This window comes from Hemicordylus capensis, chromosome 5 (genome assembly GCF_027244095.1).
Source record: "Hemicordylus capensis ecotype Gifberg chromosome 5, rHemCap1.1.pri, whole genome shotgun sequence".
Classification (NCBI taxonomy): Eukaryota; Metazoa; Chordata; class Lepidosauria; order Squamata; family Cordylidae; genus Hemicordylus; species Hemicordylus capensis.
The window spans coordinates 214,340,578-214,367,235 of NC_069661.1; the positions used below are offsets into that span (position 1 = coordinate 214,340,578).

The window sequence follows — 26,658 nt, forward strand, 5'->3', positions numbered from 1 at the left end:
GTATTGCAGCTTGCCATGTAAATACCCACCATCACATGACCTATCACCAAGCTTTGTGCAGCAGTCTAGGACACTCCTCCTCCTGCCAGCTGTTTGCCTTGAAGGGGAAACTCCCGTTGGTGCAATTGGGAATTTTCCTCTTGATGCCTTTGGGTGGGTGGAGAACTTTTTTCAGAACTGTAGCACAAGGTCCCCCCACCCCCAGTCCTGCTGTGCTGCCTCATCGTGGTGGTGGTGGGGTTATTGTTCCTTGGAGGGATGAGTGAGGTATGCTGGGAGGCATACTCCCAGTAGGGTCACCCAAAGTGTGAAGGTCATCCCAGCTGCCCAGCTAAAGCAAGCAGGCACCTATATTGGGCAGCAGCGATATAGGAAGGTGCTGGAGGCAGATTATCACTTCAGTGACAACGACAAAGGCATCATTTCATACTGTGAGGGAGGAGGCAATAGTAAACCACTCCTGTATTTTACCAAGAAAACCACATGGATAGTCAAAATGGTATGATTGTCGATGCAGTGCCGGATTATAGGCCCCTCAGGTTGGATCAGTGTTTCTCAACCACCGGTCCCTGGACCGCTGCCGGTCCCCGAAGGGTTGAGTGCCGGTCCCTGACTGGGAGTCAACCCCCCCCCAACTGAAATCAAGGCACTCACTTCCTCAATTTTGCACATGGCATGGAAGAGGAAGAGTATCACGGAGGCATGGGACCCTTCTTGTGCCTTGCCTCCACGTGCTGCTGAGATCTTCCTACAGCTATCTTATTCCCTATCTTTACAGCTTCAAACTGTATGCGGTGCGGGGGCATGGAGGAAAAAGTATGGCAGTGGGCGCCACTTCAAGGGCTACTGGTTCTTGCATGCTCATTGTTTGCAGCCAAAGGTTGGTTGATTGAAACCCAGCTGCCTGTTGTGGTTGAGGCGTCTTGAGAGGGAACGCTGTTTCCCTCTTGCATCAGTGGGGCTTGCTTGTATGTTGTTTTCATTGGCCCCATGTAGCTTTTGAATTTTTCTAATGGCCCAACATCCCCTCTCCACTGAGTAATCACAAGCACCTCCACTCCAGACATACTGGAGACAAATTTGTTCACCCAGGCTTTTAAATTCAGGGGTTCTCAACCTTGGGTACCCAGACGTTGGTGGACTTCTACTCCCATAATCCCCAGCCATAATGGCCAAATGCCATTGTTGTTGGGGGTTATGGGAGTTTAACTGAGGGACCCAAGGTTAAGAACCCCTAATATTCCATGTTTGCAAAAGATTCCAAATTTAATTATTTCAATGCTTATATTATTTTCATTCTAAACTGCCCAGAGATGCAAGTTTTGGGCAGTATAGAAGTCTGATAGATAGATAGACAGACAGACTTGAAACCCCTTTACTAACTGCTGGTCCGGGAAACTGCGCATGAAGAATGTAGCGGTCCTTGAAACTCTGCACGAAGAATTTAGCGGTCCTTGACTCCAAAAAGTTTGAGAAACACTGGGTTGGATGGTACTCAACATGCTGAGGATTTCTCAGAGTACCGATGGTGTTTATGATGCGGTTAGACTAAAGCCTTTTGGACATCCAGCAGCTGATGTTGCCATGCAGGAAAAGAGAATCCGAAACTGCAAAGACAGAATTACAATGGGAACATGGAACGTAAAAAACATGAATATAGGAAAGCTAGACACAGTGAAAGATGAAATGAATCGACTACAGATTGACATCTTGGGAATCAGTGAATTAAAATGGACTGGAATGGGACACTTTCAGTCAGAAAATCATATAGTTTACTACTAAGGACACGAAAACCAAAGAAGGAACGGTGTTGCTTTCATAGTCAGGAAGGATATAGCAATGACAGTACTTGGATACAATGTGGTCAGTGACCAACAAATATCAATAAGATTTCGTGGACAACCCTTTAAAAAGACAGTTCTTCAAGTCTATGCCCCAACAACTGATGCAGAAGAAGAGGAAGTTGATGCTCAAGTCCAGTCTGAAATTGACAGAACATGCAAGCAAGATGTGATGCTGGTGGTTGGAGACTGGAATGCCAAAGTTGGAAAAGGTAAGGAGGAAAACACAGTCATCCTATATGGCCTAGGAAACAGAAATGAAGCAGGAGAACAACTTATTCATTTCTGCCAAGCCAATGATCTCTTCATTGCTAACACATTCTTCAAACAACCAAAGTGGCGCCTATACACATGGACATCACCAGATGAAGTACATAGAAATCAAATTGATTATATTATTGGTGCAAGGAGGTGGAAGAGCTCAGTTATAACAGCAAAGACATGGCCGGGGGCCAACTGTGGAATCGATCACAAACTGCTCATGTGCAAGTTCCAAGTCAAGCTAAAGCGGAAAAACAAAGCTATCCAGCTCCCACAATATGATCTTGAGAATGTACCCACTATTTTCAAGGAGAACATCAGGAACCACAAGATCGCTTTTATGTAAAGCTTTTGTACTTTGTGTTTTGCTGGTCAAATGACCTAACAATAAATATTTGATTTGATCAGGAACTGCTTTGAAGTTCTGAACCTCACTGATAGGGAACCAGAAGAATTGTGGAATGAAATCAAAGAAGTTGGTAAGGATGAATGTGAGAACAGAAAAAAGCAAAATGGATGTCAGAACAGATGGTGGAAATTGCCAAGAAGAGAGAAGCCAAAGTGAAGAAAGATAATATCCTCAGGAAGGAACTTAATAGGGAATTTCAGAAAGCTGTTAGAAAAGACAAGGACCAGTACGAACTATCTAACACATTTTTATACTGCCCAAAATTTACGTCTCTGGGCAGTCACTACAATGACATCTGTAAAGACCTTGAGGATGGAAATAGACATGGAAAAACAAGGCAGGTTCTCTAAAATATCTCTGAACTCAGAGGGAGGTTCCAACCTCAAATTGGTATGTTAAGGGATGCCAAAGGACAGATAGTTACGGATTCAGAGAAGATCAAACAGATGGAAGGAATATACTGAAAATCTATACAGCAGAGACAACAACATCAAAGTCAACATCCAAAATACTCTAGAAAATATTCCCTACTTGCAAGAACCTCTACAGGAAGATGAAGTTAGATTAGCACTCCAGTCATTACCAAGTCGGAAGGCTACAGGAATTGATGGAACAGCTATAAAAATATGGCAAGCAACAGAAGAAGAATCAGTCAAGGCTCTAACCAAACTATGCCAGCAAATTTGGAGAATGACACAGTGGCCAACAGATTGGAAGAGGTCAGTCTACATACCCATACCAAAGAAAAGAGACGTAACAGATTGTGCAAACTATCACACAATATCCTTAATTTCACATGCTAGTAAAATAAGCCGGTTTCAGAAAAGGCCAGGGAACAAGAGACATCATTGCTGATGCACGCTGGATAATTGAGAAAGCCAAAGAATACCAGAAAGAAGTCAATATGTACTTTATTGACTGGAATATCCTTAGGAAAATGGGCGTCCCAAAACACCTCATTGTTCTCATGAGAAACCGATACACAGGACAGGAAGCCACAGTCCAGACAGAACATGGTGAAACAGACTGGTTCCAGATCAGCAAAGGAGTAAGACAAGGCTGTATACTTTCTCCTTCTTTATTCTGTTCATATGCTGAACATATACTGAGAGAAGCTGGATTGGAAGAAGATGAGCGTGGTTTTAAAGTTGGAGGAAGAAACATCAATAACCTGCGCTACACTGATGACATCACTCTGATAGCTGAGAATGTGGATGATCTGCAAACTCTAGTAATGAAAGTCAAGGAGCACAGTGAAAAAAATAGGACTACAACTAAATGTAAAGAAAACTAAATTAATGACAACGGGTACAGCAACCAGCCTCAGAATTGACAATGAAGACATTGAAGTGGTGGATAGTTTCTGCCTTTTAGGATAGATCGTCAACAGTAAAGGATCCAGCAGTCAAGAAATACGCCGCAGACTAGCACTTGGTAGGGTTGCAATTATTATTATATTTATTTATTTACACAGTCAGACAGGTGTTTTTGACTCGTTTGTTTTATCCAGACATCGAGTCCTTCCCAAGGACCTGGGATGGCTGAATTTTATTATCAATATTGTTGCTGTTGTTATAGATATTGTCGCAGAATATAGGCTGTTCCCAGTAAAGTTGCTTTTTGTAATTGGCTGATGGTGATTTCTGTGGCCCCTATGGTGTTGAGGTGCTCTTCAAGGTCTTTTGGAACTGCACCCAGGGTGCCAATTACCACTGGGATTATTTGGGTCTTTTTCTGCCACAACCTTTCAATTTCAATTTGTAGATCTTTGTATTTGGTGATTTTTTTCTATTTCTTTTTCTTCTATTCTGCTATCCCCCTGGTATTGCTGTGTCGATTATTTTGACTTGTTTTTCTTTCTTCTCAACTACAGTTATATCTGGTATATTGTGTGGCAGATTTTGTCTGTTTGTAGTTGGAAGTCCCATAATATTTTTACATCTTCATTTTCTACCACTTTTTCAATGTGATGGTCCCACGAATGTTTGGCTACAGGTAGCTTGTATTTTTTGCAGATGTTCCAGTGTATCATCCCTGCTACTTTGTCATGCCTTTCTTTGTAGTCAGTCTGTGCGATCTTTTTACAACAGCTGATTAGGTGGTCCACTGTTTCATCTGCTTCTTTACAAAGGCGGCACTTGCTGTTTGTGGTGGATTTTTCAACTTTTGCTCTTATTGCATTTGTTCTTAGTGCCTGTTCTTGTGCAGCCCTCTGTTTCTTTCTTCAAGTTGCCATTCTTAAGCCATTGCCAGGTCTTGGTGATGTCTGATTTTCCACTTATATTGTGCAAATATTGACCATGCAGGGGCTTATTTTTCCATTTTTCTGCTCGGTTCTTGACTTGTTCTTTCTTGTAGGCCTGCTTTCTTTCATTGGTGTTGAATAGTTTTGCGTTATTGACCATTTAAAGTGCATCTTCTTCACTGTCCTTGATATATTCTGCAAGGCCTCTTTTCTCCTCCTCTAATGTTTGATGGACTTGCAGCATTCCTCTTCCACCTGAGCTGCGAGGGAGGTATAGCCTACCGACATCACTGCGGGGGTGCAGAGCATGATGGATGGTCATGATTTTCCTGGTCTTACAATCTAGTGTCTCTAGCTCTGCCTGGGTCCAGTCTATTATTCCTGCAGTGTATCTGATAACAGGTATAGCCCAGGTGTTTATGGCTTGTATGGTGTTCCTGCCATTGAGTTTGGACTTTAGGATTTTTCTAACTCTCCTGATGTATTCACTTCCTATTTTTCTTTTAACTTCAGTGTGTGCAATGTTATCAGCCTGGAGAATGCCCAAGTATTTGTAATGTTCTTCCTCTTCCAGGTTCTTGATCTTGCTTCCATTGGGCAGTTCTATTCCTTCTGTTTTTCTTATTTTTCCTCTGTTCATTATTAATGCAGCACACTTGTCTAGTCCAAACTCCATTGCTATATCGCTACTGAATATATGGACAGTGTTTAGCAGTGATTCAATTTCTGACTGGGACTTTCCATACAACTTCAGATCGTCCATGTACAGCAGATGGTTTATTTTACTTGATGTTTTAGATGTTTGGTATCCGAGGCCTCTTTTGTTTAGTATTTGTGAAAGTGGGGTCATGGTGATTACAAACAACAGAGGGGATAGTGAGTCCCCTTGGACAGGTTAGCATTAGAAGAGGCATTTTCCAAGTGTCTCGCCATTGATTGTTAACTGTGTACTCCACATGCTCATTGCTTTTTTTATAAATATCTGAATGTTTTTGCTGACACCAGTTGTTTCTAAACATTTTAGTATCCATGTGTGAGGCAATGAATCAAAGGCTTTCTTGTAGTCAATCAATGCAACACTTAGATTGGTTTTTCTTCTCTTGCAATTTTCTAAAATCATTTTGTCAATCAGCAGCTGGTCTTTTGTGCCTCTGGTGTTCAGGCAATTTCCTTTCTGTTCAACTGGAAGCTGTTTGTTAGTTAATTGCATCACTTCATCTGCTATTATTCCAGTTAATAATTTGAACATGGTTGGCAGGCAGGTTATCGGTCTATAATTACTTGGAACTGCACCTTTTGCTGGGTCTTTCATTAGGAGATGAGTTTTCCCCATTGTTAGCCATTGTTCAATATCAACTCCTTGCAAAATGTGATTGAACTGTTTTGATAGTTGTTTATGAAGGCTTGTTAGGTGTTTAAGCCAAAAGCCATGCAGTTCATCGTCACCTGGTGCAGTCCAACTTTTAATTTTCTTTGCTCTTTCACTTATTAATTCTGGTGTTATTATTAGATCTTGCATTTGTTGGTTACATTTTTCAACCTGCTTTTTTATTATAATCTATTGGATTGTCCCATAACTTTCCCCAGAATTGCACTGTTTCTTCTTTATTTGGTGTTTCTATGTTTCTTGCAGTTTCTCCTTCTATGCTTTGGTAGAAACGTCTCTGATTCTACTGGAATTGGAGATTCTGCCTGTGTTGTATAATTCTGGCTTCGTATCTGCTAATCTTCTTTGACACTGCTGTTATTTGCTGCTTTATTATTTCCAGGACTTCTCTAATTCTCCTTGAATCTAGGTGGTATTTTTGGATCAGATACTGTTTGGTGTTTTCATTCTTCATCTTCTTGTCTTTCATATCTTTCAATTTACTAGCATCTGATCTAAGCCTGGAGCTTTTATTTTCTAATCTAATCTTCCATTTAGGTGATGTACTGCTTTCTTTTTTTACAGGTCCGCTGATCTTATATCCGAGCTCTTGTGTTGTTATTGTTGCTGCACTGTACATTAGTTGGTTTGTTTCTTCCAAATTCTTGGTTGTTATTTCTGCAAGTGCAGCATTGACATCTTTTAATGCCTGAGCAAGTTGTTTTTTGGCAACTGTTTTTAGAGCTGGAAGTTGAACCCTGGTGGTTGTTTGATTCATGTGCTCAGTTATTTTTTGCTTTAGTTCTTGTTGCTTTTCTGTTAAACGGCATTCGGTTTTTTGAGGTGAAGGCAAAGGGGAAGTTGCCTGGTTTTGATTTTGAAACAGTTTAGCAACAGTGGCATCCTCTATTTCCAACATTTCCAGGGAACATCAGAACAGCCCTGCTGGATCAGGCCCAAGGCTCATCTAGTCCAGCATCCTGTTTCTCACAGTGGCCCACCAGACGCCGCTGGATGCCCATAAGCAATTCTATCCCTTCTTTAACATACAGTGCTACTCCACCTCCAAGCCACTCCTCCCTGTCCTATCTATAGAGTTTATATCCAGGGATAACAGTGTCACTGTTCCACCATGTTTCTGTTATGCCCACTATATCTATTTCTGTGTTAGCAAACAAGCACTCCAGCTCACCCATCTTGGCTTGGAGGCTTCTGGCATTGGCATATAAGCACCATTACGCTGAATCTCTTACCTGGTCTCTGCTATCTTTCTTTTGACTCTTTGACCAGCTGCCACAGGCTTCCGTCTGCTCTTTATGTGGTTCTGCTCTGTCCCCTTCTGTTTTATCTGAATCCTTTGCACCCTCACACTTTAAAGGATGGCTTTTGCCAAACAGGATACTGCCCAGCTCCTGTCGGCTGTTCCCCAGGTGTCATTTTAAAAGCTGCTCTGCAACCTTTTTTATTTTAAGCGCCAGCACTCTGGTTCCATCTTGGTTCAAGTGCAGCCCGTCCCTTTAGTACAGGCCTTGCTTGCCCCAAAATGTAGCCCAGTGCCTAACAAATCTAGACCCCTCCTCCCGGCACCAGCGTCTCATCCATGCATTGAAACCCCTCAGTTGCACCTGTCTCACTGTACCTGCGTGCAGAACAGGTGGCATTTCTGAGAATGCTACCTTGGGAGTCCTGGACTTCAATATGCTACCTATAGGCCTAAATTTGGCTTCCAGGACCTCCCAACGACATTTCCCCACATCGCTGGTGCTGACGTGCACCATGACAGCTGTCTCCTCCCCAGCACAGCCTAACAGCTTATCTAGACGCTGCGTGATGTCCACAATCTTCGCACTAGGCAGGCAAGTCACCATGTGGTCAACATGCAGGTCACAAACCTAGCTCTCTATACCTCTAATGATCGAATCACCCACTACAAAGAGGCCCCCACCCCACAGAGGAGTATCCCCTGTGTGAGAGGATATGGGTTCATCTTCCACGGAAGGGATCCCTTCTAAAGGAGCATTTCCCTCTTCCTCAGACCGATGTCCTCTTTGCCCGTGACCTTCATTCTCCCTGACAGCAGAGGAGCTATCAGCCCTGGAGTGGGATGCCTCTATCATGTCCCTGAAGGTCTTGTCCACATGCCTCTCTGTCTCTCTGAGCTTCTCCAGATCCGTCACCTTGGGCTTGAGGGAACGAACTTGCTCCCTGAGAGCCAGGAGCTCCTTGCACCGAGCACACACCCATGACTTCTGCCCGTGAGGCAAATAGTCATTCATGTGGCACTCTGTGCAATACACTGGGACTTGATGGCACTTAATCAGCACTAGGTTAAATATGCCTCCTGGGGCTGCCATTTAACAGCACACGCACACACATTCACACAGAGCCAAACAATGCAAGTAACTTAATATGTAGTCTGGCCCTAAGTAAGTATGCTTAGGATAGCAGCTGAAAGCTGCATATATCAGGATTCTGGAAATGCCTCCTCCCTGCAGGAATTATCAGACAATGGAACAAGCTCTCTAGGGAAGAAGTGGTGGTATTTCCTCCCAGAAGAAGGGCCAGCCTTTGGGGCTTTGGCACCCTAGCAGAAAAATGTGGAACTCTGGCTTAATTTGGAGTCGTGTGAGCTGCTCGTTTGCCAGGTTGAATGACTAGCCCATGCAGTCGACCTGAAAGTGACTAGCCCATACTGGTTTGGGGATATAATGGGAAACAAATTGAGGAGCTTGCCTGACACCCGCCCTTCCTCTATTGCCACTGCCGCCACCTGCCTCCCTCCTCTCAATAGCGCAGATCCTGTGATCCTCTGGGCCAACCAACTCTGTCTCCCTGAGAAGCAGCTTTTAAAGGTGCTGCAAGGAGCTCCTGCGTGCAACCAACCAGGCCCAACTGCAGCCAAGCCAACTGTCACACATACCACTTACTTCCACTTGAGAAACCAGGATTAAGCCCTTGCTTAAACAGCGACAACAGTAGCAGAGGGGAGGGAGGGGTGGGTGGGGACAGAACACACTGTGGGCAAGGGAGGAATAAAGTAAGCCAGAGATCAGCTAGGAGGCAGAACCTGCCCACTTTCATCTAGGGAGCTGTGGCTCCCCCCTCCCCCAAGAATTGGTACCCAAGATGACCACCTAGATCTGCCTAGTGGAAAGGAAGGCCCTGCCCAGGAGGTGTTTTGTTGTTTTTTAAACAGGACATTGGCCAGATTTATCTGGTAGGTATGGTTTAAATCTAAGGGAGCTGCCATTGCAAAAGGTTACACCTTTACCTTAATTTTCAACTAGATAACTGTCAAATTCTTTTACTAGCAATTAGCTGAACAGAAAAAAATAAAAATGTTTATTAACTGGTCTCAAAATGCAACACCTTCTGGGGCTGTGTGACTACCTTTTGCTCTCAGCATGTTTAATATTTAAGGGTGGCCCCCATATATTGTCTTAGCAGGATACCTGCTGGGAATATGCGTACCACTCCAGCTGCTGAGCCATTTGGTAGGTGACCTTGGTTGATGTGGGACACACTGGGAAATCTTCCCCGGCCTCCAAAGTGGGAACCTGGTGGCACTGTTAAAATCAAGCCACACCATGGAAGTTGCTTCAAAACAACCAACTGACCACACAACACGATTTATATTTTTGTAGGAAACACAATGTCACTTATGATGCACTTTTGCTAAACCACCATTTATGCACTCTGCTACGAAACAAAAGTACAGAACAAAACCAAAGTGAAAATGCACACAGGGCTTCAAATCCTTCTCTCTCCCCAAATGAGCACAGAATTCTTACCTTGTGTGATGCCTATTAATGTTCCACATTTGTCCTGTTATAAATGTATATAGTTTTAGAAATAATCAAGATGACAAATAAGCACTGCATGTGCAGCTATAATGAAAATGCAGATTTACTTAATTCAACCAAGAATTTTCTTCAAAATAAACGGGAGAAAATTCCAAATAATTTGCAAGAAGAAGGCGGGGAAGAGGGACTGAATGTGTACAATAGGAGTCTCCCTGTGCCAATGTAAACATTTATGCCAGGCAAGTGGAGTAGCAGCAGCTGCCACCACACTAGTTTGAGGACCAGTAGACTGGCATAGAACTACTACTACGAATATTTATACACTGCTCTTCAACCAAAGTTCTCAAAGCGGTTTACAGAAACAAGATAGATAAATAAATAAATAGAGAAGTTTGGGTTGGCACAAATGCTCTGTCGTCTTGAGGTTGAAGCTCCTAATAGGCTTTTCTGAGGCTCTTATCTTGACCTAATTTGCATGAGCAGAACAGTGAACTGACTCAGTAGCTTCTTAGCCAGTTAAGATGTCTGCTGGAAAGAGGGAGACTAAAAGCTCAAGAGTCCATTGACATTGCTTTAGGAATATGACAGGGCATAATAGCACATCTTAGTCTTTTTTTATTCCAGCAATCTCATTCAACAAATAAAGATTGAAGTTTGGAATAGGGGAAGGAAGAAAGAGACACTTAACTTTAAAAAATGCTGGGGAGGTGGGGGAAGGGAATCAGAAGGCAATAGAGATTCTTGAAACCTAAAAGCCCACTCATCAGGTCACATTCTCCATAGCTTTTCAAGCTTACACACGTGGATAAATGTGTGGTACCCCTCCACACACAAAAAGAAGAACCCACAATTGTCTCTGAAATAACTTGAAACTGACAAAAGTAATTGGCACCCATCATTGTTTATTCTGCCTTTAACTAAAATCAAACTTTGCTTTAGAGTTTTGATGCAATGGAATGTTTCAAATAACACCACAAAGGAAAATAGCATGGACAAAAATGAAGGGACCCTTAACCTAATATTTTGTTGCACAACCTTTAGAGGCAGTCACTGCAAACAAGCAATTCCTGTAGTTCTCAATGAGACTTCTGCACCTGTCAACAGGTAGTCTGGCCCACTCTTCCTGAGCAAACTGCTCCAGCTGTGTCAGGTTTGAAGGTTGCCTTCTCCAGACTGCAGGTTTCAGTTCTTTCCATAGATGTTCAATAGGATTCAAATCAGGGCTCATAGAAGGCCACTTTAGAATAATCAGATGTTTTGTTCTTAGCCATTCTTGGGTGCTTTGAGCTGTGTGTTTTGGGTCATTATCCTGTTGGAGGATCCATGACCTGCGACTGAGACAGAGCTTTCTGACACTGGGCAGTACGTTTCACTCCAGAATGTCTTGATGGTCTTGAGATTTCATTGTTCCCTGCATAGACTCAAGGCACCCCATGCCAGACGCAGCAAAGCAGCCCTAAAACATAACCGAGCCTCCTTCATGTTTCACAGTAGGTATGGGGTTCTTTTCTTTGAAAGCTTCATTTTTTCGTCTGTGGACATAGAGCTGATGTGACTTGCCAAAAAGTTCCAGTTTTGTCTCATCTGCCCAAAGGACATTCTCCCAGAAGCATTGTGGCTTGTCAATATGCATTTTAGCAAATTCCAGTCTGGCATTTTAATGTTTTTCTTTCAACAGTGGAGTCCTCCTGGGCCTTCTTCCATTGAGCCCACTGTCACTCAAAAACCGACGGATGGTGCAATCAGACACTGATGGACCTTGACCTTGAAGTTCAGCTTGTATTTCTTTGTAAGCTGTCCTTGCCTTTTTGTCTACCCTTCTCACTATCCTTCTGCCCATTCTGGGGTTGATTTTCCTCTTGCGGCCACGTCCAGGGAGGTTGGCTACAGTCCCATGGACCTTGAACTTCTTAATCATATTTGCAACTGTTGTCACAGGAACATCAAACTGCTTGGAGATGGTCTTATAACCTTTGCCTTTAACATGCTTGTCTATAATTTTCTTTCTGATCTCCTCAGACAACTCTCTGGTCCATGTTCATTGTGGGACACACGATGATACCAAACAGCAGAGTGACTACTTTTCTCCATTTAAATAGGCTGAATGACTGATTGCACAATTGGAGACATGTGTGATACTAATTAAAGAAAACAACTAATTTGAAAAATCACTCTAACCCAATTATTTATGATCTTTTCTAGCGGTACCAACAAATGTGTCCAGGCCACTTTAGAATATCTTTGTCTAATAAGCAATACTTTATCTCTTTTCACACTTGCTTTGCTTTACTCGATGACATCTCAAAGGCATGCAGGTATACATGGGACAATTGCTTTTCATTTAATTGCTTTTCAGGAGGCATAAAACACTTTTTCAATGAGCTATAAGGGTACCAACAAATTTGTCCACTTGTGTATCTCAAAATACAAGAGGGCTTCCTTGAAAAAGAAAACTAAGAGGTATGCAATTCTGTAAGTTTTTAGCATGTGTTAATATTAAAAACATGATATCAATACTCTAAAAACATTTGTTTTTAAGGTGTATATGATATGAAAAGATCTTAATTTGTTCTGAATACATGATCTTTCAATTTTATTTACAGATTCCATCAGTAAAATTTGCTTGTACAAACAAACCCCAACACACAAACACAGAATAAAAACACACACAATTGCATTGTGTATTTAGAACAATTCTACAACACAAATGTTCTCTCCAGGCCAAAATTTGTTGGACTCAGTTCACAGTAAGGAGAGAGGAAAACAGTATCTGTTATTAATCTCTATTCCAGCAGTTGGTTTTCTCTTCACTGTCTCTTTCTAGAGGTGGGTCATAATCCAGAGCATTAGACGTGTAGGAGCTCCCTACTCTCTTCTACGGTAGGCAATTAAAAAAAATAAAATTATATCCCACTCTTCCTCCAAGGAGCCCGGAGTGGTGTACTACATACTTGGGTTTCTCTTCACAACAACCCTGTGAAGTAGGTTGGGCTGAGAGAGAAGGGACTGGCCCAGAGCCACCCAGCAAGTATCTCCAATAGGTACATGGGCATTTTCTGCACATGCCAAGGCTTTTTCTCTTGCAGAAGATTCCCTGCATACAATGCCCTCTAGGACTTTATGGTCAAAATGGCAAGATACAGGAACAGGCAACAAGACAGCAAAGAGAAAGACAAAGATGATGGGGGAGAGTGTAGGTGTGGCGCCCCTTGCAACACCTTGCCTGCTCCCCACTGCAGCACATGGTGTCTGTGGTTCTGCAGCTTGGTGCTTATCCAAACACAAATTCAACAAACACAAGACTAAAATGCCTAGAGGCACCTCTCCCCACAGAGTGGCAGAGAGCAAAGTTTATTCTCAGTTCTTACAGTGCCGATGTTGTAGGTTTATCTTTCAATATGATTTGGTTTTCCAAGCAATTTTGGGGAATGAAAAACAACAGCTTTGTAATGTACGATTCAGATCCCAAATGAGGCAACAGAAAATTCTCAAGGGTTGCTGTGCAAGTCTACTGAAGTTCCTTTGCAACCTTAGGATTTAGTCCACATCCTCATCTTTTAAGCAGCTGAGCAGCATAGAGCTGGCTGGAGCCCCCAATTCCATGCTTTCATCCTTGAAGCAGCTAATTGGTTCAGGACTCTCTGGGTTTTCATCCTCATCCTTTAAACAGCTGATTGGTACTGGAAGTTGTGGCATTTCCAGTTCCATTGCAAAGTCATCAAGAATTTCTTCTTTCACTTGCACAGGCACAACTGCTAGGAAACAGAGAGGGGCAATGTTCATATCAAAGAACAGAAACCTCAGAACTCACATGTGCACACAACTGGGTGGAAAAATACATCATAAAAAAAACATACTACTGACAAAATGCATCAACATATACAAATAGTTGCTACTGAGACATGCTGGGTAAGACAAGGAAAAGAACAGGTAGTTAAATAGTAAGGAAAATAAAAGAAAAGTAATATCCTGACAAATCCCATTTTGCTCAAAAGATAAATGATGATGGACACCATATCACATGGGAACTGTTCACAGGTTTTCAGCATTTTCTTCACATTCATAAGGGCTAGAAAGGCTCTCCTTTTTAAAAAGTGAAACATCAGGTTTTGAAAATTCTGCAGCAGCAAAACAAATTCAGCACTAGAAATCATACTTCACTCAGTGTTACATTTGCAGAGGGTTTTTAGACTGCTTGGTTATAAGCAAAGTCCCAGAACTCTCCAGAGAAAAGGGCAGTAAGGTGGTCTTTATGGTCAGGGCATTCAGGAACTATAGGGCTAGAATCATTCAACATATGGATGCTAATGTTGGATCTAGCAGTTCCTTTGAAATACTGGGGCTCACTTTAAATGAAATATGTTGTACAGCTAGCTTTCATGATTACATATATGAACCTTGAAGCATTTGGGAAGTCCTTTTTCATGCTTAGCAACTGCAAGGTTTGTGTGCATGCACACGGGCAGGACTTCCACCACTCAAGAAGTAATACTTCCAACACCAAGGCAGCAGTATTTGAAATCCTACAGATAGGTTGCACACTCGATTCCCACTATTGTAGAGCCAGCCCAGAAACTGCATTGTGCAACTGGGCAGTTATGCATCAGATCCTACAATCCATGCTGGATTTCCATTTCATCAGGAGCAGGGACACTCTGGGGTCAGCCTGCACAGCATAATTCCTCTTCAAAGCAGGTACAATTGCTTGCATGGCAGTTCCTTCTGCAACAGCACTGATAATGTCTTGAGGGTGGGCATAACTAAGGTAAAGGTCTCAGGACCTTTTGCTTTTCTCTCCGATATTCAGAGCTCAAGGCCTCCTGCCCCAATCTGCAAAAACCAGAACTACCAAAGCTTCCAAGCTCTGGAAAATAACCATCATGACCACCAACACACAGACTGTACAGCCCAAGACAGACAAGCAAGTCAAGCACATTTACCGATCACAGTGGTAGAATTCGTTAGCAGGGTTTATTGAGAGCTTGTACCCCCCAAAAAGGGAAAAGTAAAAGTGCACATACAATCATGAGTTGTTTCTTGATGGGGGAAGGATGCTTCATTTACATAATTAGTACCCATTACAGGATCGGGGATTTGTGGTGCAGGATCTAGGATTTCCGTTTCTGGCAGTGTACTCTGGTCCACACAACTGGACGCCTCCAACATCCCTGGAACAGATAGCACATCATTCTCCCTGTCTACAGGCCATATGAGTCAGATGTTGGATGGCAGGGGAGGGAAATTAGCTGTTTCCCAACAACATGCTCCCCCTTCTCTGCCCCCACAACAAGGGAGGAAGAGGCAGGATCAAGAGACACTCCTTCCCTTACCTTCGTCAGGAACTGATTTCAACGAGGCTTCATTGGTTGTGCTCATTTGTCGTTTTGCTTTAGGAGCAGTCACTTTCTTGGCTGCTTGCTTAAGGGAACGGGCTTTAGCAGACAGCTTTTTCCCTTAATAGATCAATGAAAGAATAAGTCATAAAATAAAACCTCTAACTTTATTTGCATTTGTTATTTTAATATCCTTTCCCCACAGAGCTCAGAATGGTGACATAGTACTATTTGCAGAAATAGTACCCCTGTGACTGAGCTCTGCCACTCCACCTGCAGACAGAGCCTCATATATACTCCTTCATACCAAAAAATAAAATAAAAAGGTTTCTCTGGATGTACACTACTAGATACACCAAAGGAGGATTCTAGCCCAGCCTTCTTCCTGACATATTTGTTTTTCACACGGAGAAGTGAGACTGTAAATAAGAGGAGAAATGCCCACGTGAGAGGGGCGGAGGGCAAAGCGTGGCAGGAGCCTCCCTCCAAGTGTGCCAAATCTTCACATGTTGCCATATTCTTCGAACAAAAAGGTATTAAGAAGTTGGTCAGACGGCCACTTACTTTTCTTTCCATATGGCTGCCGCCTCTTCTTTGGCACCTCCTTGGCTAATGCCAACGTGGGCTCTGTCACCAAGAAGAGAGGAAATCTATCATCAGAAGCCATGCAAGACACACAGCCACCAAGAAGCCGCCGAGTATGAAATCAATGCTATGCCAGGTTCCCAGGCAAAAGTTTCTAAGATTGGTTCCCAACTAGGCAGGCTTGGAACTTTCTCTTTTTAAACACAAAGACGACGGTCCTCTCCCCACAGGCAGTCTTGGAGGGCATAGGGAGCTCTGAATGAGGCAGAAAGTAGTACACAAGTGGGAGGAATATGACCAAGAGGACACTGGAAATCTGGTCTAAGTGAGTTGAGTGTATGTCTGTGGAGCTGATGTGTGGTTTTGTCTAGTAGATTCAACTCAGTGACCATTTGGCCCCTCCCAGTTCATATCAGGAAACAGAAGCTCCACCCCCAACACATTACAGGAAGTGGGGAGTGAGTGAGTGTGTGTGTGTGTGTGTGTGTGTGTGTGTATGTGTGTTAGCAAACAGAACCTGCATTGTTTAAAAAAAGTGCTTTTACAAGTGTGATGAAGAGATGTTTTTGAAATTAAAAAGAATAAGGCAACCATTATGCTCAGGAAATCAAATTCTGCACTATATACTATTCTAATGGATTATTTCATAGTGTAAAGTGAGCAATACTGGAAAAGTGCTGTCCAGATAGAAAGCCTACAATAAGTCAGGAAAGAAATTAAAATTCAGCAGCACTGACCCCTGCTGTTTGCAGAGGACAGCAACAACTAAAGAGATGTAAAGTTTATCTTCTTTCGTACTTCGCAACAGGGATACACTGGCTTAAGTTGCATCTGCCAGATAGGTCTCACAAACCTTTGCATCTGCCAAAGGTCTCACAAACAATGCATGCTGCTTCTCATTTCAACTGCAGTTCCTGGCCAGCCACCATGTTAAGCTCCTGCTCAGATGCTTAGCCCATAGTCTGCTAAGAATCCGGCTTTCTGAGCAATAAACACCTAGAGTAGGTTAGGCGGTGGGATTCTTTTTCTCACAAGGGAAAGGAAAGCAAAAGCAGCAGGTCAGCCTGCCACCAAAACACATCTTGAATTAAACCAGTGGGGCTGCAACCAAGCCACCTTTGCTTACCTGGTATCACCGGTGGCTGCAGCTGGTAGCCTATCAGTTCACACCAACCAACGGGATAAATATCTGGGGACTCGCAGTCCACCCACTGGTCATATTCACTGTCCCAGCCATCAAAGTGGATTCGGAGGAGTCGATGCACCACCCGCTTCACTGTGGCTACACAGATAAGTCTGGGCTCCATCAAGTCTACGGCTTCGAATTTGGCACCCACCTTGAAGCCATGGTTTGGGCAATCCTGGGAAGAAGAGAAATAAGCCAGCTCAGCCTCATGCCGTAATATGCTTCCATGAGGACTAGAAACTTATTTTTAAAGTTTTTATAATAAATATAATAAAAGAAACTTTTATTTTTAAATACATAATCTTATTTATTATTTCTCTATGTAAACCGCTTTGAGCCATTTTTGGAAGGGCGATATAGAAATTGAATAATAAATAAATATATAAAAATAAATAAATAAAAGACAACTGAGATTCTCAAGATTTTGCAATGGAACTGACAGTCCAATACAAAAACAACAGGTTGCGTACCTGTAACTTGGGTTCTTCTAATGGTCATCTGTGCTCTTACACGAATGGGCTTTGCGCCTACGCAGAGAGACCACATTGGAGCTTCCAAGCTAGATTTCTCAACTTTTGGCAGTAACCCCGCCCCCTCAGTATATAGGCGACTGCGCGGGCTTCCCTCTCTCCAGTCTTCTGAGTCCGCAAATCTGAAAGAGACTAGCAGAAAAGACATGAGAAGAGGGGAGGATGGGTGGGCGTGTAAGAGCACAGATGACCACTAGAAGAACCCAAGTTACAGGGAAGCAGCCTGTCGTTCTTCGACGTGGTCTCTGTGCTTTACACAAATGGGCGCATAGCAAGCTGCACCCGTGCCATGCTCACCTGGAGGAGGGATTAGGCGAAGATAGATTGTAACATTGCTCTGCCAAACGCCGTGTCTTTCCTGGCTTAGACATCGAGGGCGTAGTGCTGCACAAAAGGAGGTGTTTTGACGCCCACGTAGCTGCCTGGCAGATGATGTCCAAGAGAATGGACCTGTCAAAGGCAGTGGAAGCCGCGACCGCCCTCGTTGAGTGCACTTTGATGGAGGGTGGGAGAGGCTTCCTGGAAAGCTGGTATGCTAGAGAGATGGTGCGAACCACCCATCTGGATATAGTCTGCGTAGAAGCCTGCTTGCCTCTGTTAGGCCCAGAGTGAAGCATGAAGAGAGAATTGGAGGTGCGGAGAGCGGAGGTCCATTCTACGTAGAAGGCAAGCGATCTGCGAACGTCGAGAGTGTGGAGACATCGTTCGGTCTCGGTCAATGGCTCAGAGAAGAACGCAGGTAAGGAGATTGGTTGGGAGCGATGAAATGATGTGACTACCTTCGGCAAGAAGGCAATGTCCGGCCTAAGGACAACTTTTTCTTTGTGGAAAACCAGGTAAGGCGGGTCAACTCTAAGTGCCCTGAGTTCACAGACCCGCCTGGCAGAAGTGATGGCCATCAGGAACGCTACCTTACAGGAAAAGAGGTCCAGAGAAATTGTAGCCATGGGTTCGAAGGGAGGGTACATGAGGGAGGAGAGCACTAAAGTCAGGTCCCATGCAGGGGCCATGACCGGCAGGTCCGGATAAAGGTGAGTGAGTCCTTTAAGGAAACGCTTGACTGTAGGGTGTTGGAACCACGATGGCGTAGACGGCGGGGAGTTAGCCACTATGGCTGCGAGATGAACGCGTAAGGAAGGCATCTTAAGTCCGGCCTCTGAGGGATACTAAATATGACAAACATGTTCTACAGAGATGGAGTGTAAGGGAACCTCCCTATCCATTAGAAAGTTCTGAAAGCATGTCCATTTATGGGAATAGGAGGCGACAGTAGCAGGTTTATGTGAGGCACTGACTATTCTCTGTAGACCTATGGGCAGGTAGGGACTATGTGCCAAACTGTGAGATGGAGGCGCTGTAGATCCGGATGGAGGAGGTGACCCCCTTGCAAGGAGAGAAGGCAAGGCATGTGCGGCAAGTGGTGGTAACGATGGTTGGATAGGCGGAGGAGGCGGGGGAACCAGGGCCTCCTGGTTCACACCAAGGGGCAATTAGTATGCAATGCGGGTGGTCCTGGGAGATTTTCTGAAGGACTCGAGGAAGTAGAGGAATTGGAGGGAAGGTGTAGACTAGAAGTCCCGTCCAGTTCATGGCAAATGCATCCTCCAGGGAATTGGGTCTGATCCCGGACCTGGAGCAATATAGGTGGCATTGTGCATTTGTCTCTGATGCGAAGAGATCTATTTCTGGGAGGAACCAGCGGAGTCTGTGATGCGAAGAGGTCTATTTCTGGGAGGAACCAGCGGCAGAAGAGGGAGCGGAGCATGGGGGGGGGGGATGTAGTTGCCATTCGTGTTATGTTGTTTGAGTCTTGCTCAGCCTGTCCGCTGTGACATTGTCCTGGCCCTGAATATGGACCGCCAGGGGGGTGACGCCGTGGCGAATGCACCAGAACCACATTTCCATGGAGAGAAACAGGAGGGAGCTGGAGGAGGTGCCGCCTTGCCTGTTCAGGTAAGCTTTGGTGGTAGTATTGTCCGTTTGGACCAGGACGTGAGAGCCCAGTATTAGAGGGAGGAAAGCTTTTAGTGCCTTGAAGATGGCCAGCAGCTGGAGGTAGTTGATACGGTGGGCGGCTTCCGTTGGGAACCAGATGCTGTGGATGTTGTGATTGTTGGCGTGGGCACCCCATCCATCCATGGATGCGTCCGTGGTGAGTAGAAGGGAGTGACGCGGGGGGCTGGAAGGGGGCACAGACGCTGAGGTTGGCAGGGTCCGTCCACCATAGCAGGGAATGTAGGACCCAAGGCGGGATCCTTAGGGTGTAGATGAGGGAATCCTCGTGTGGAGAGAACACCAAAAGGAACCAGTGTTGATGAGTCCTGGCACGTAGACTGGTGTGAGGCACCATGTAGGTGGTGGAAGCCATGTGGCCTAATAGGCGCTGGATTGTTCATGCTGGTTGACACAGGTGGTTGAGAAGGTGGGAGGATAAGTCCAGGATAGCTTGAATCCTGAGCTGAGGTAAGATAATTTTGACTGGATGGAGTTGAAGAGGATCCCCAGAAATTCTATCATTCTGGATGGGCTGAGCTTCGACTTTTTGTAATTCACCTGTAGACCCAGGTTGGAAAGGAGGTCGATGACCGTGCAGAGGTCTCTCAGGAGGGACTGCGGGTCCATGAGCCAGTCGTCAAGGTACGGAAAAATTGGAATGTTCTGTTGTTGCAGGGCTGCCACCACTGGAGCCATACATTTGGTTAACACCCGCAGCACAGATGCCAACCCGAAGGGCAGGGCGTGGAACTGGTAAGTGGTGTCTGCTAGCTGGAAGCGGAGGAAATGACGGTGTTGAGGTCTGATGGTGATATGATAGTAGGCATCTCTGAGGTCTATTGAGACAAACCCCTGATTCTCGTGCAGAAGGGAGATGATGGTGGGAACGGTGACCATCTGAAACCTCCGGTAGGTGACATAGGAGTTGAGCTCCCAGAGGTCCAAGATGGGGCAAAGGGAGCCGTCTGGTTTGGGTACTGTGAAGTATCGGGAGTGGAAACCTGGGGATTTTGGGTTGTGGACCAGTTCTATTGCAGATTTTGTGAGAAGAGAGTCGAATTCCGCGAGGAGAGCAGGGGTGGCCGGAGTGGAGAGTGGGGGATTGTAGATCTTGGCCGTGGCCACCTGCATGGGGGAGCTTCTCAGTGGAACCTGCAGTGGTAGCAGAGACGTGGTTCGGGGTGGAGGTGGAGGAGGAAGGGTTGTTGTCTCCGAGCGTAGATTTGGTCAACGGACGAGGTGAGGCAGAACACCAAAGGGGCGGTTCTGTAGCGGCCGAGGCTCGGCGGTGTTGGCGAACCTCTTGGTGGGCATAAAAATAGCCCGCCTCTTCCTCAACTTGATGGGCATAGTGTTCATCGAGGGCAGCTTCAAGCTCTCGATTGGACCACCGACAGGGTTGTTCTGGGGGAAAGTTCCTCAGGTCCAGAATCCCGCTCGGATTTGAATACGGGATTGTGGGGACTGGATGCATAGACCACCTCAGCATCTAGAATGGTCTCCATCTGGAGCGTACGGGATCGATGTTTGATATCGTACGCTGATTTATGCTTTTTCTTAGGAGGCTCCGTAGGAGCATGACGGACCTTCTTTCTCTTTTTCTTTTTAGTAGATTGGACGGAGTGTGGTTCAATGAGTGCCGCTGTCCACGGAATACTTAACCGCGTAATCTAGCAAGAAGTGCTCAATGATGTCTTTTCTATCGCGGACAAAGAAAGACTGGAGAGGGAAGCCCGCGCAGCTGCCTATATACCGAGGGGGCGGGGTTACCACCAAGAGTTAAGAAATCTAGCTTGGAAGCTCCGACGTGGTCTCTGCGCAGGCGCAAAGCCCATTCGTGTAAAGCACAGAGACCACGTCGAAGAATCTGGATTCTTAACAATCCAGTGTGAAGTGGTGTGTGGAAATGCACAGGTATAAGATTTGCAGTGAGACAAAAGGAGGAATTAAGATGCAGAATAACTACACATACTCATCCCCTGGAAACCGGTACTGCTGTTACCTTCATTTACTTGCAAAGCCCTCCTCTAAAGTGGCAGACTATGTTCACCCTGGACCACTGAAATTCCAGCTCTAAATATAAATATGTATCATATATTGTATTTAGCATGATCTTTTGAGTTTCAGATTTTCAAATATTTTTAGAAGGTCCGGCATGGTGGAGAAAAAATGAAAGTCAGCACAGGTGTGGGGGAACTGGAGACAAGGAACTTAACAGAGAGTGGGGAAACTGCACTCATCACTGACTGCTGGAAGACATCAGCATACTCCCTCCCTTAATGCAGAAGGGTTTCCAAGCTTATCTCAAATGGCCACACCTTTTCTAGCCTTGCCCTACAACCGGAAACTTTGCAGAATGATCACCTATCGTCAGGATGCCAAATTCCACACCAGAATGCACACTCTCATGAAAAAGTAATATAAATCAATTGGTATGAAATGGTGGTTTTCTGGGGGGTGGGGGTGGGGAGTTTCTGATCAGAGGAAACATTCAACAAGGCAGTGTTCCCTCTAACAGGGATTCCCAGATGTTGTTGACTACAACTCTCATAAATGCCAAACAAAAGCCATTGCAGCTGGGGATTCTGGGAGTTGTAGTCAACAACATCTGGGAAACCCTGATAGAGAGAACAGTGCAGCTAGGGTGTGCAACATCAGACAGACTTCCAAGAACATCCAGATTTCAAAGGGAGGATGCACTAGCATGCCAGTCCATTTTTATGGAATGACACTGCAGAATAACATTCCAGAGACAGCTGCATGTCTCTGTTGGGCAAGTAACTCTGCATTACCCCCTGTGAAAAGCTGAAAGCATATAAGAATGAAAGCAGTTATCACTAAAACGTTCTGCAGGAAAATAAGTCCGATAGGTATCAGTCATTAAGAATCGCACTCTTTGGAAACCCATACAAGAAACCCATACTTAGAGCCAAGTCTCTTGCATTTGCCTTACAAGCACACAAAAACTGCCTTGCTGAATCATGCTAGTGGCTGCTGCTACATCTTGCAGTGTGACGTCGAGTTGGTGTTGACTCCTGGCAAACACAGAACCCTGTGGTTTACTTTGGTAGAATACAGGAGGGGTTTACCATTGCCGCCTCCCGTGCAGTATGAGATGATGCCTTTCAGCATCTTCCTATATTGCTGCTGCCTGAAATAGGTGTTTTCCATAGTCTGGGAAACATACCAGTGGAGATTCGAACTGACAACTTCTGGCTTGATAATCAAGTCATTTTGCCGCTGAGCCATTAGGTGGTGCAGCAGTGGATACCATCTATTAATTATGTACTAATAATTTTTGTTTTACTTATTAACTGATTTTAATGGTGTTTTAATGTAAACCGCCCTAAGCCTTTTGGAAAAGCAGCATAAATGTTTTAATTTATTATTATTATTATTATTATTGTTGTTGTTGTTGATGTTGAAAATAATGGACATAGCAATACCAGGGGATGGCAGAATAGAAGAAAAAGAAATAGAAAAAATCACCAAATACAAAGATCTACAAACTGAAATTGAAAGGCTGTGGCAGAAAAAGACAAAAGACCTTGAAGAGCACCTCAACACCATAGGGGCCACAGAAATCACCATCAGCCAATTACAAAAAGCAGCTTTACTGGGAACAGCCTATATTCTGCGACGATATCTATAACAGCAGCAACAACATTGACAATAAAATTCAGCCATCCCAGGTCCTTGGGAAGGACTCGATGTCTGGATAAAACAAACCAGTCAAAAACACCTGTCTGACTGTGTAAAATAATAATAATAATAATAGCAGCAGCTGATCCAACGCAGAGCATCTGTGCACCTAGTTCTCTCTGTCTTTCCCTCCTACATCTTCATTTTATCTTCAGCCCCAGTCCATTCTCCCCCTTCCAGTCTGCTTTCCCGCCAACCAGGCTGCCGCTTTCCCTCACCACCTACCGGTCTGGCCACCATACACCCATCCCCACCGCTATCCAGCAGCTGCTTGTGAACTCTCGCGAGAGCTGCCACACATGCGATTAGTGACGTGAACACCTAAGGGAAATAGAGGGCATCCTGCCCTCCCTCAGGGAAGCATTTATAATATTTACCTGACACTCCCTGATAATATAACTACCAGAGGAGATAAGCCAAGTTGGGCAAGGGTCAAGAGAATAGGTTGTAGGACGGACAGTCTAAAGCAGTTTGTCCACTTCCTCTGGAGTCACAAACTGGAAATGATCCAATCTAATCCCATAAGAGGAGTTGCTGGACACCTCCACAATAGACTCTGATGTGGAATCCAGCTCGGCCCAAATCTGAGAGATTTTATCCACAAAAAAGTCATTTAAAAATGTCACGGCGAGTGACCGATGGTTCCAAGTTTAAATTCAAGGGAGAAGGGGTACATACTAGCCCCCGAACAACTCTAGACAGTTCAACTTGATGTGAATTTGCAGAAGCAATGCAGGCAGAAAAGAAAATAATAGCAAGCTCAGGTGGTTGAGTGCGTATCAGACTGGAAACAAAACAGGGCCACCCAAAAATAAGGGGATGGTTTTAAAGGGCTCTCTAGGCATGCAGAAGTTTGAAAATTAAAAAAAATATATATTTTAAAACACCTCAAAGTGGTATTATGAGCTTCTAGGACCTACAATCTGTTCAGGTTTCTTGAGCTAGAGTGTTGGTTAAAAAAAGCAGAAGGATAGAATGAAAGGCAAGAGGAGAGAGAAAACTGACCTGCTGCTATGAACATATAGTAAGTATCCAGAGAGGGGGAATTGCGATTCGGAAGGATGCATGTTGTGAGGTTTATAAAAACAACAAAATCCTTCTCCCTGCACTGTACAGAGGTATTTCAGGAGGAAGAAGGGGAGGGGAAATGGCCTTTCCCATTCTCCAGAATCAACACCACTCTGCTATATAGCAAAAAGAGAGAGGAAGGTTTCAAGGGAGTAAGAAAGAAAGAAAGGTGTATTTTCCCTCTTCCCCACTCCTGAACCACCCTGCCTGCTCAGCATTGTTAAGACTGCCACATTTTGCTGTAGGTCCCATTTGTAATTTTATCATCATCCAAATGCCCTCCCCTTAGTTTAATCCCCCTGCTCCCCTGAATTAAAGTGTTTCAAACACTTAAAGACATTTCATGTAGGGGAAGGTGGTCTGATCTCTTTATCAATTTGGTTGTCTTTTTCTGTACCTGAAGGTCTGCAATGAGGAGACCAGAACGGAATATGTTATTCTAAGAAAGAGAGAGTGTCTGCGCCATATATTGATATAACGGAATGTCCCATAGGGATCTGTTCTCCAGCCACCATTGCTGGTTCTGGGTCTAGGCAGTGCATTTAGGATCTTGTGTTTCTATGTGGTACTCACCATGTTGAACAGATGTGCTGGTGCGGCTTTGGACTTGGTCTTTTCTAGGTAACTTGCCCAGTTGAAAGTCTTGGCATCATACCCTGAAGTAGGAAGTTAAGGCATTACCAGCACGAAACAGCAAGAAGACACAAACACAAAACCAAGAGCACCAGGAAAAACAGAGTGGCAACAAGGAAGACGGTCAGGCTATCTTCCTGGGCATGTCTGTTAAAAAAAAAAGAAGAAGAAGCAGCAGCAGCACATACCAACTACAATAGTGCAGAGCAAGACTGAGTTCTTTGCTTCTTGAAGAAGCTTTTTGCTTCTGTTACACCTGGAGATCAGGCATAACAGAAGATTGCAATTGTTATGAGATGCAGAAAAGCTCCCTGGAAAACCAAACAATCCAAGTTTGCAAAAAATGAAAAAAAGGAAGGGAAAAAAATAAGAGTATGGACATCAACTTTTCTCCCTCCTCAAATGGTAAGGTCAGTGATGTAAATGATTTGCAAGATCAAGTGAGTCCTATTCAGTATAAGCCCAACTGGCAGCAAGAGGGAGAGCAGATTCTAACCTGACTCCCAGCCGGAGTTACTTCTGAGTTGTGTGCATGTGTGCGTGCCCACAAGTTTTTAGATGTCTGCTCAGTTCATTTTAGATCCCACTCAGGTTGAATCAGGGAGGCCCCACTCTGAATGCAATGCGCACATACTGCCTGATACTGCCACCCAGAACAAAACTCATTCTGCACATAGATGAAAAAAAATTAAAGAGAACACAGCTCCCAGCTTTAGTTCCAGACAAGGAAGGACTCTTTCAAGTTCTTCCTTGTTATAAGGTAAGAACTAAACAGATTATTGTCTGTTTACTGTTTAAATGCAAGCAGTGTTGCCTCCTCACACGTCTTTACAGAAGGGAATGTGAGGTGCTGGTTACAGCAGGCCAGGGATGGCAAAGTCCAAACAGATGCTGGATGGGAAAGGGGCAGGGTGCAAGAAGGGTTCATAGAAGTCTGGACTAGGATACTGAGCTTGGAGAATACAGTCTGAAAGGACCATTGCACCAGCAACAGATGGCTGAATCTATGGTGATTCAGTAGGATTCAGGAAAACCTCCACCCTCTTTATGGTACTACTCAGTCTCATCCCCCCACCAGCTGTGGATGCTCCCAACTCCTCCTTCTAAGGTGACCCCTCTGCCTCATGAGGAGACCCCTTCTGAACCAGTTAGGTGCTCACGCCATGGTTGCAGCATCTAGGAACATAGGAAACTGCCATATATTGAGTCAGACCATTGGTCCATCTAGCTCAGTATTGTCTACACAGACTGGCAGCAGCTTTTCCAGGGTTGCAGGCACGAATCTCTCTCAGCCCTATCTTGGAGAAGCCAGGGAGGGAACCTGGAACCTTCTGCTCTTCCCAGAGTGGCTCCATCCCCTAGGGGGAATATCTTACAGAGCTCACACATCAAGTCTCCCATTCATATACAACCAGGGTAGACCCTGCTTAGCTAAGGGGACAAGTCACGCTTGCTACCATAAGACCAGCTCTCCTCTGGGCCTAGGCAGGATGGTGACATTGTTCCCAAAGGTCTGGTGGAGGGGCTAAAGTTCCAGGCTTCCCCAAACTGCGGCCCTCCAGATGTTGCTGAACTACAACTTCCAGCATACCCAGCCACAAAAAATTGTGTCTAGGGATGCTGGGAGTTGTAGTTCAGCAACATCTGGAGGGCCGCAGTTTGGGGAAGCCTGGGCTAAACTCAGGATTTCCAGAATGTGGT

At 44.6% G+C, this 26,658-nt stretch overlaps 1 protein-coding gene across 5 annotated transcripts in view; it reads right to left on the bottom strand.

The window, feature by feature from the left end:
• Positions 1 to 10,810: 10,810 nt before the first annotated feature.
• Positions 10,811 to 26,658, bottom strand: part of L3MBTL2 (L3MBTL histone methyl-lysine binding protein 2) — a 44,990-nt gene continuing 29,142 nt past the window's right edge. For 3 of the 5 annotated variants that reach the window (XM_053257867.1, XM_053257865.1, XM_053257869.1), the window contains 6 exons: positions 24,898 to 24,980; positions 16,970 to 17,204; positions 15,823 to 15,885; positions 15,256 to 15,378; positions 14,947 to 15,093; positions 10,811 to 13,680 (listed from right to left, as the gene is read on the bottom strand). In XM_053257867.1, coding sequence (XP_053113842.1) covers positions 13,463 to 13,680; positions 14,947 to 15,093; positions 15,256 to 15,378; positions 15,823 to 15,885; positions 16,970 to 17,204; positions 24,898 to 24,980 — 869 coding nt within the window. In that variant the 3' untranslated portion in view covers positions 10,811 to 13,462. The remainder of the gene's footprint in view (positions 13,681 to 14,946; positions 15,094 to 15,255; positions 15,379 to 15,822; positions 15,886 to 16,969; positions 17,205 to 24,897; positions 24,981 to 26,658) is intronic. The other 2 variants (XM_053257866.1, XM_053257868.1) reach the window with 2 other exon arrangements.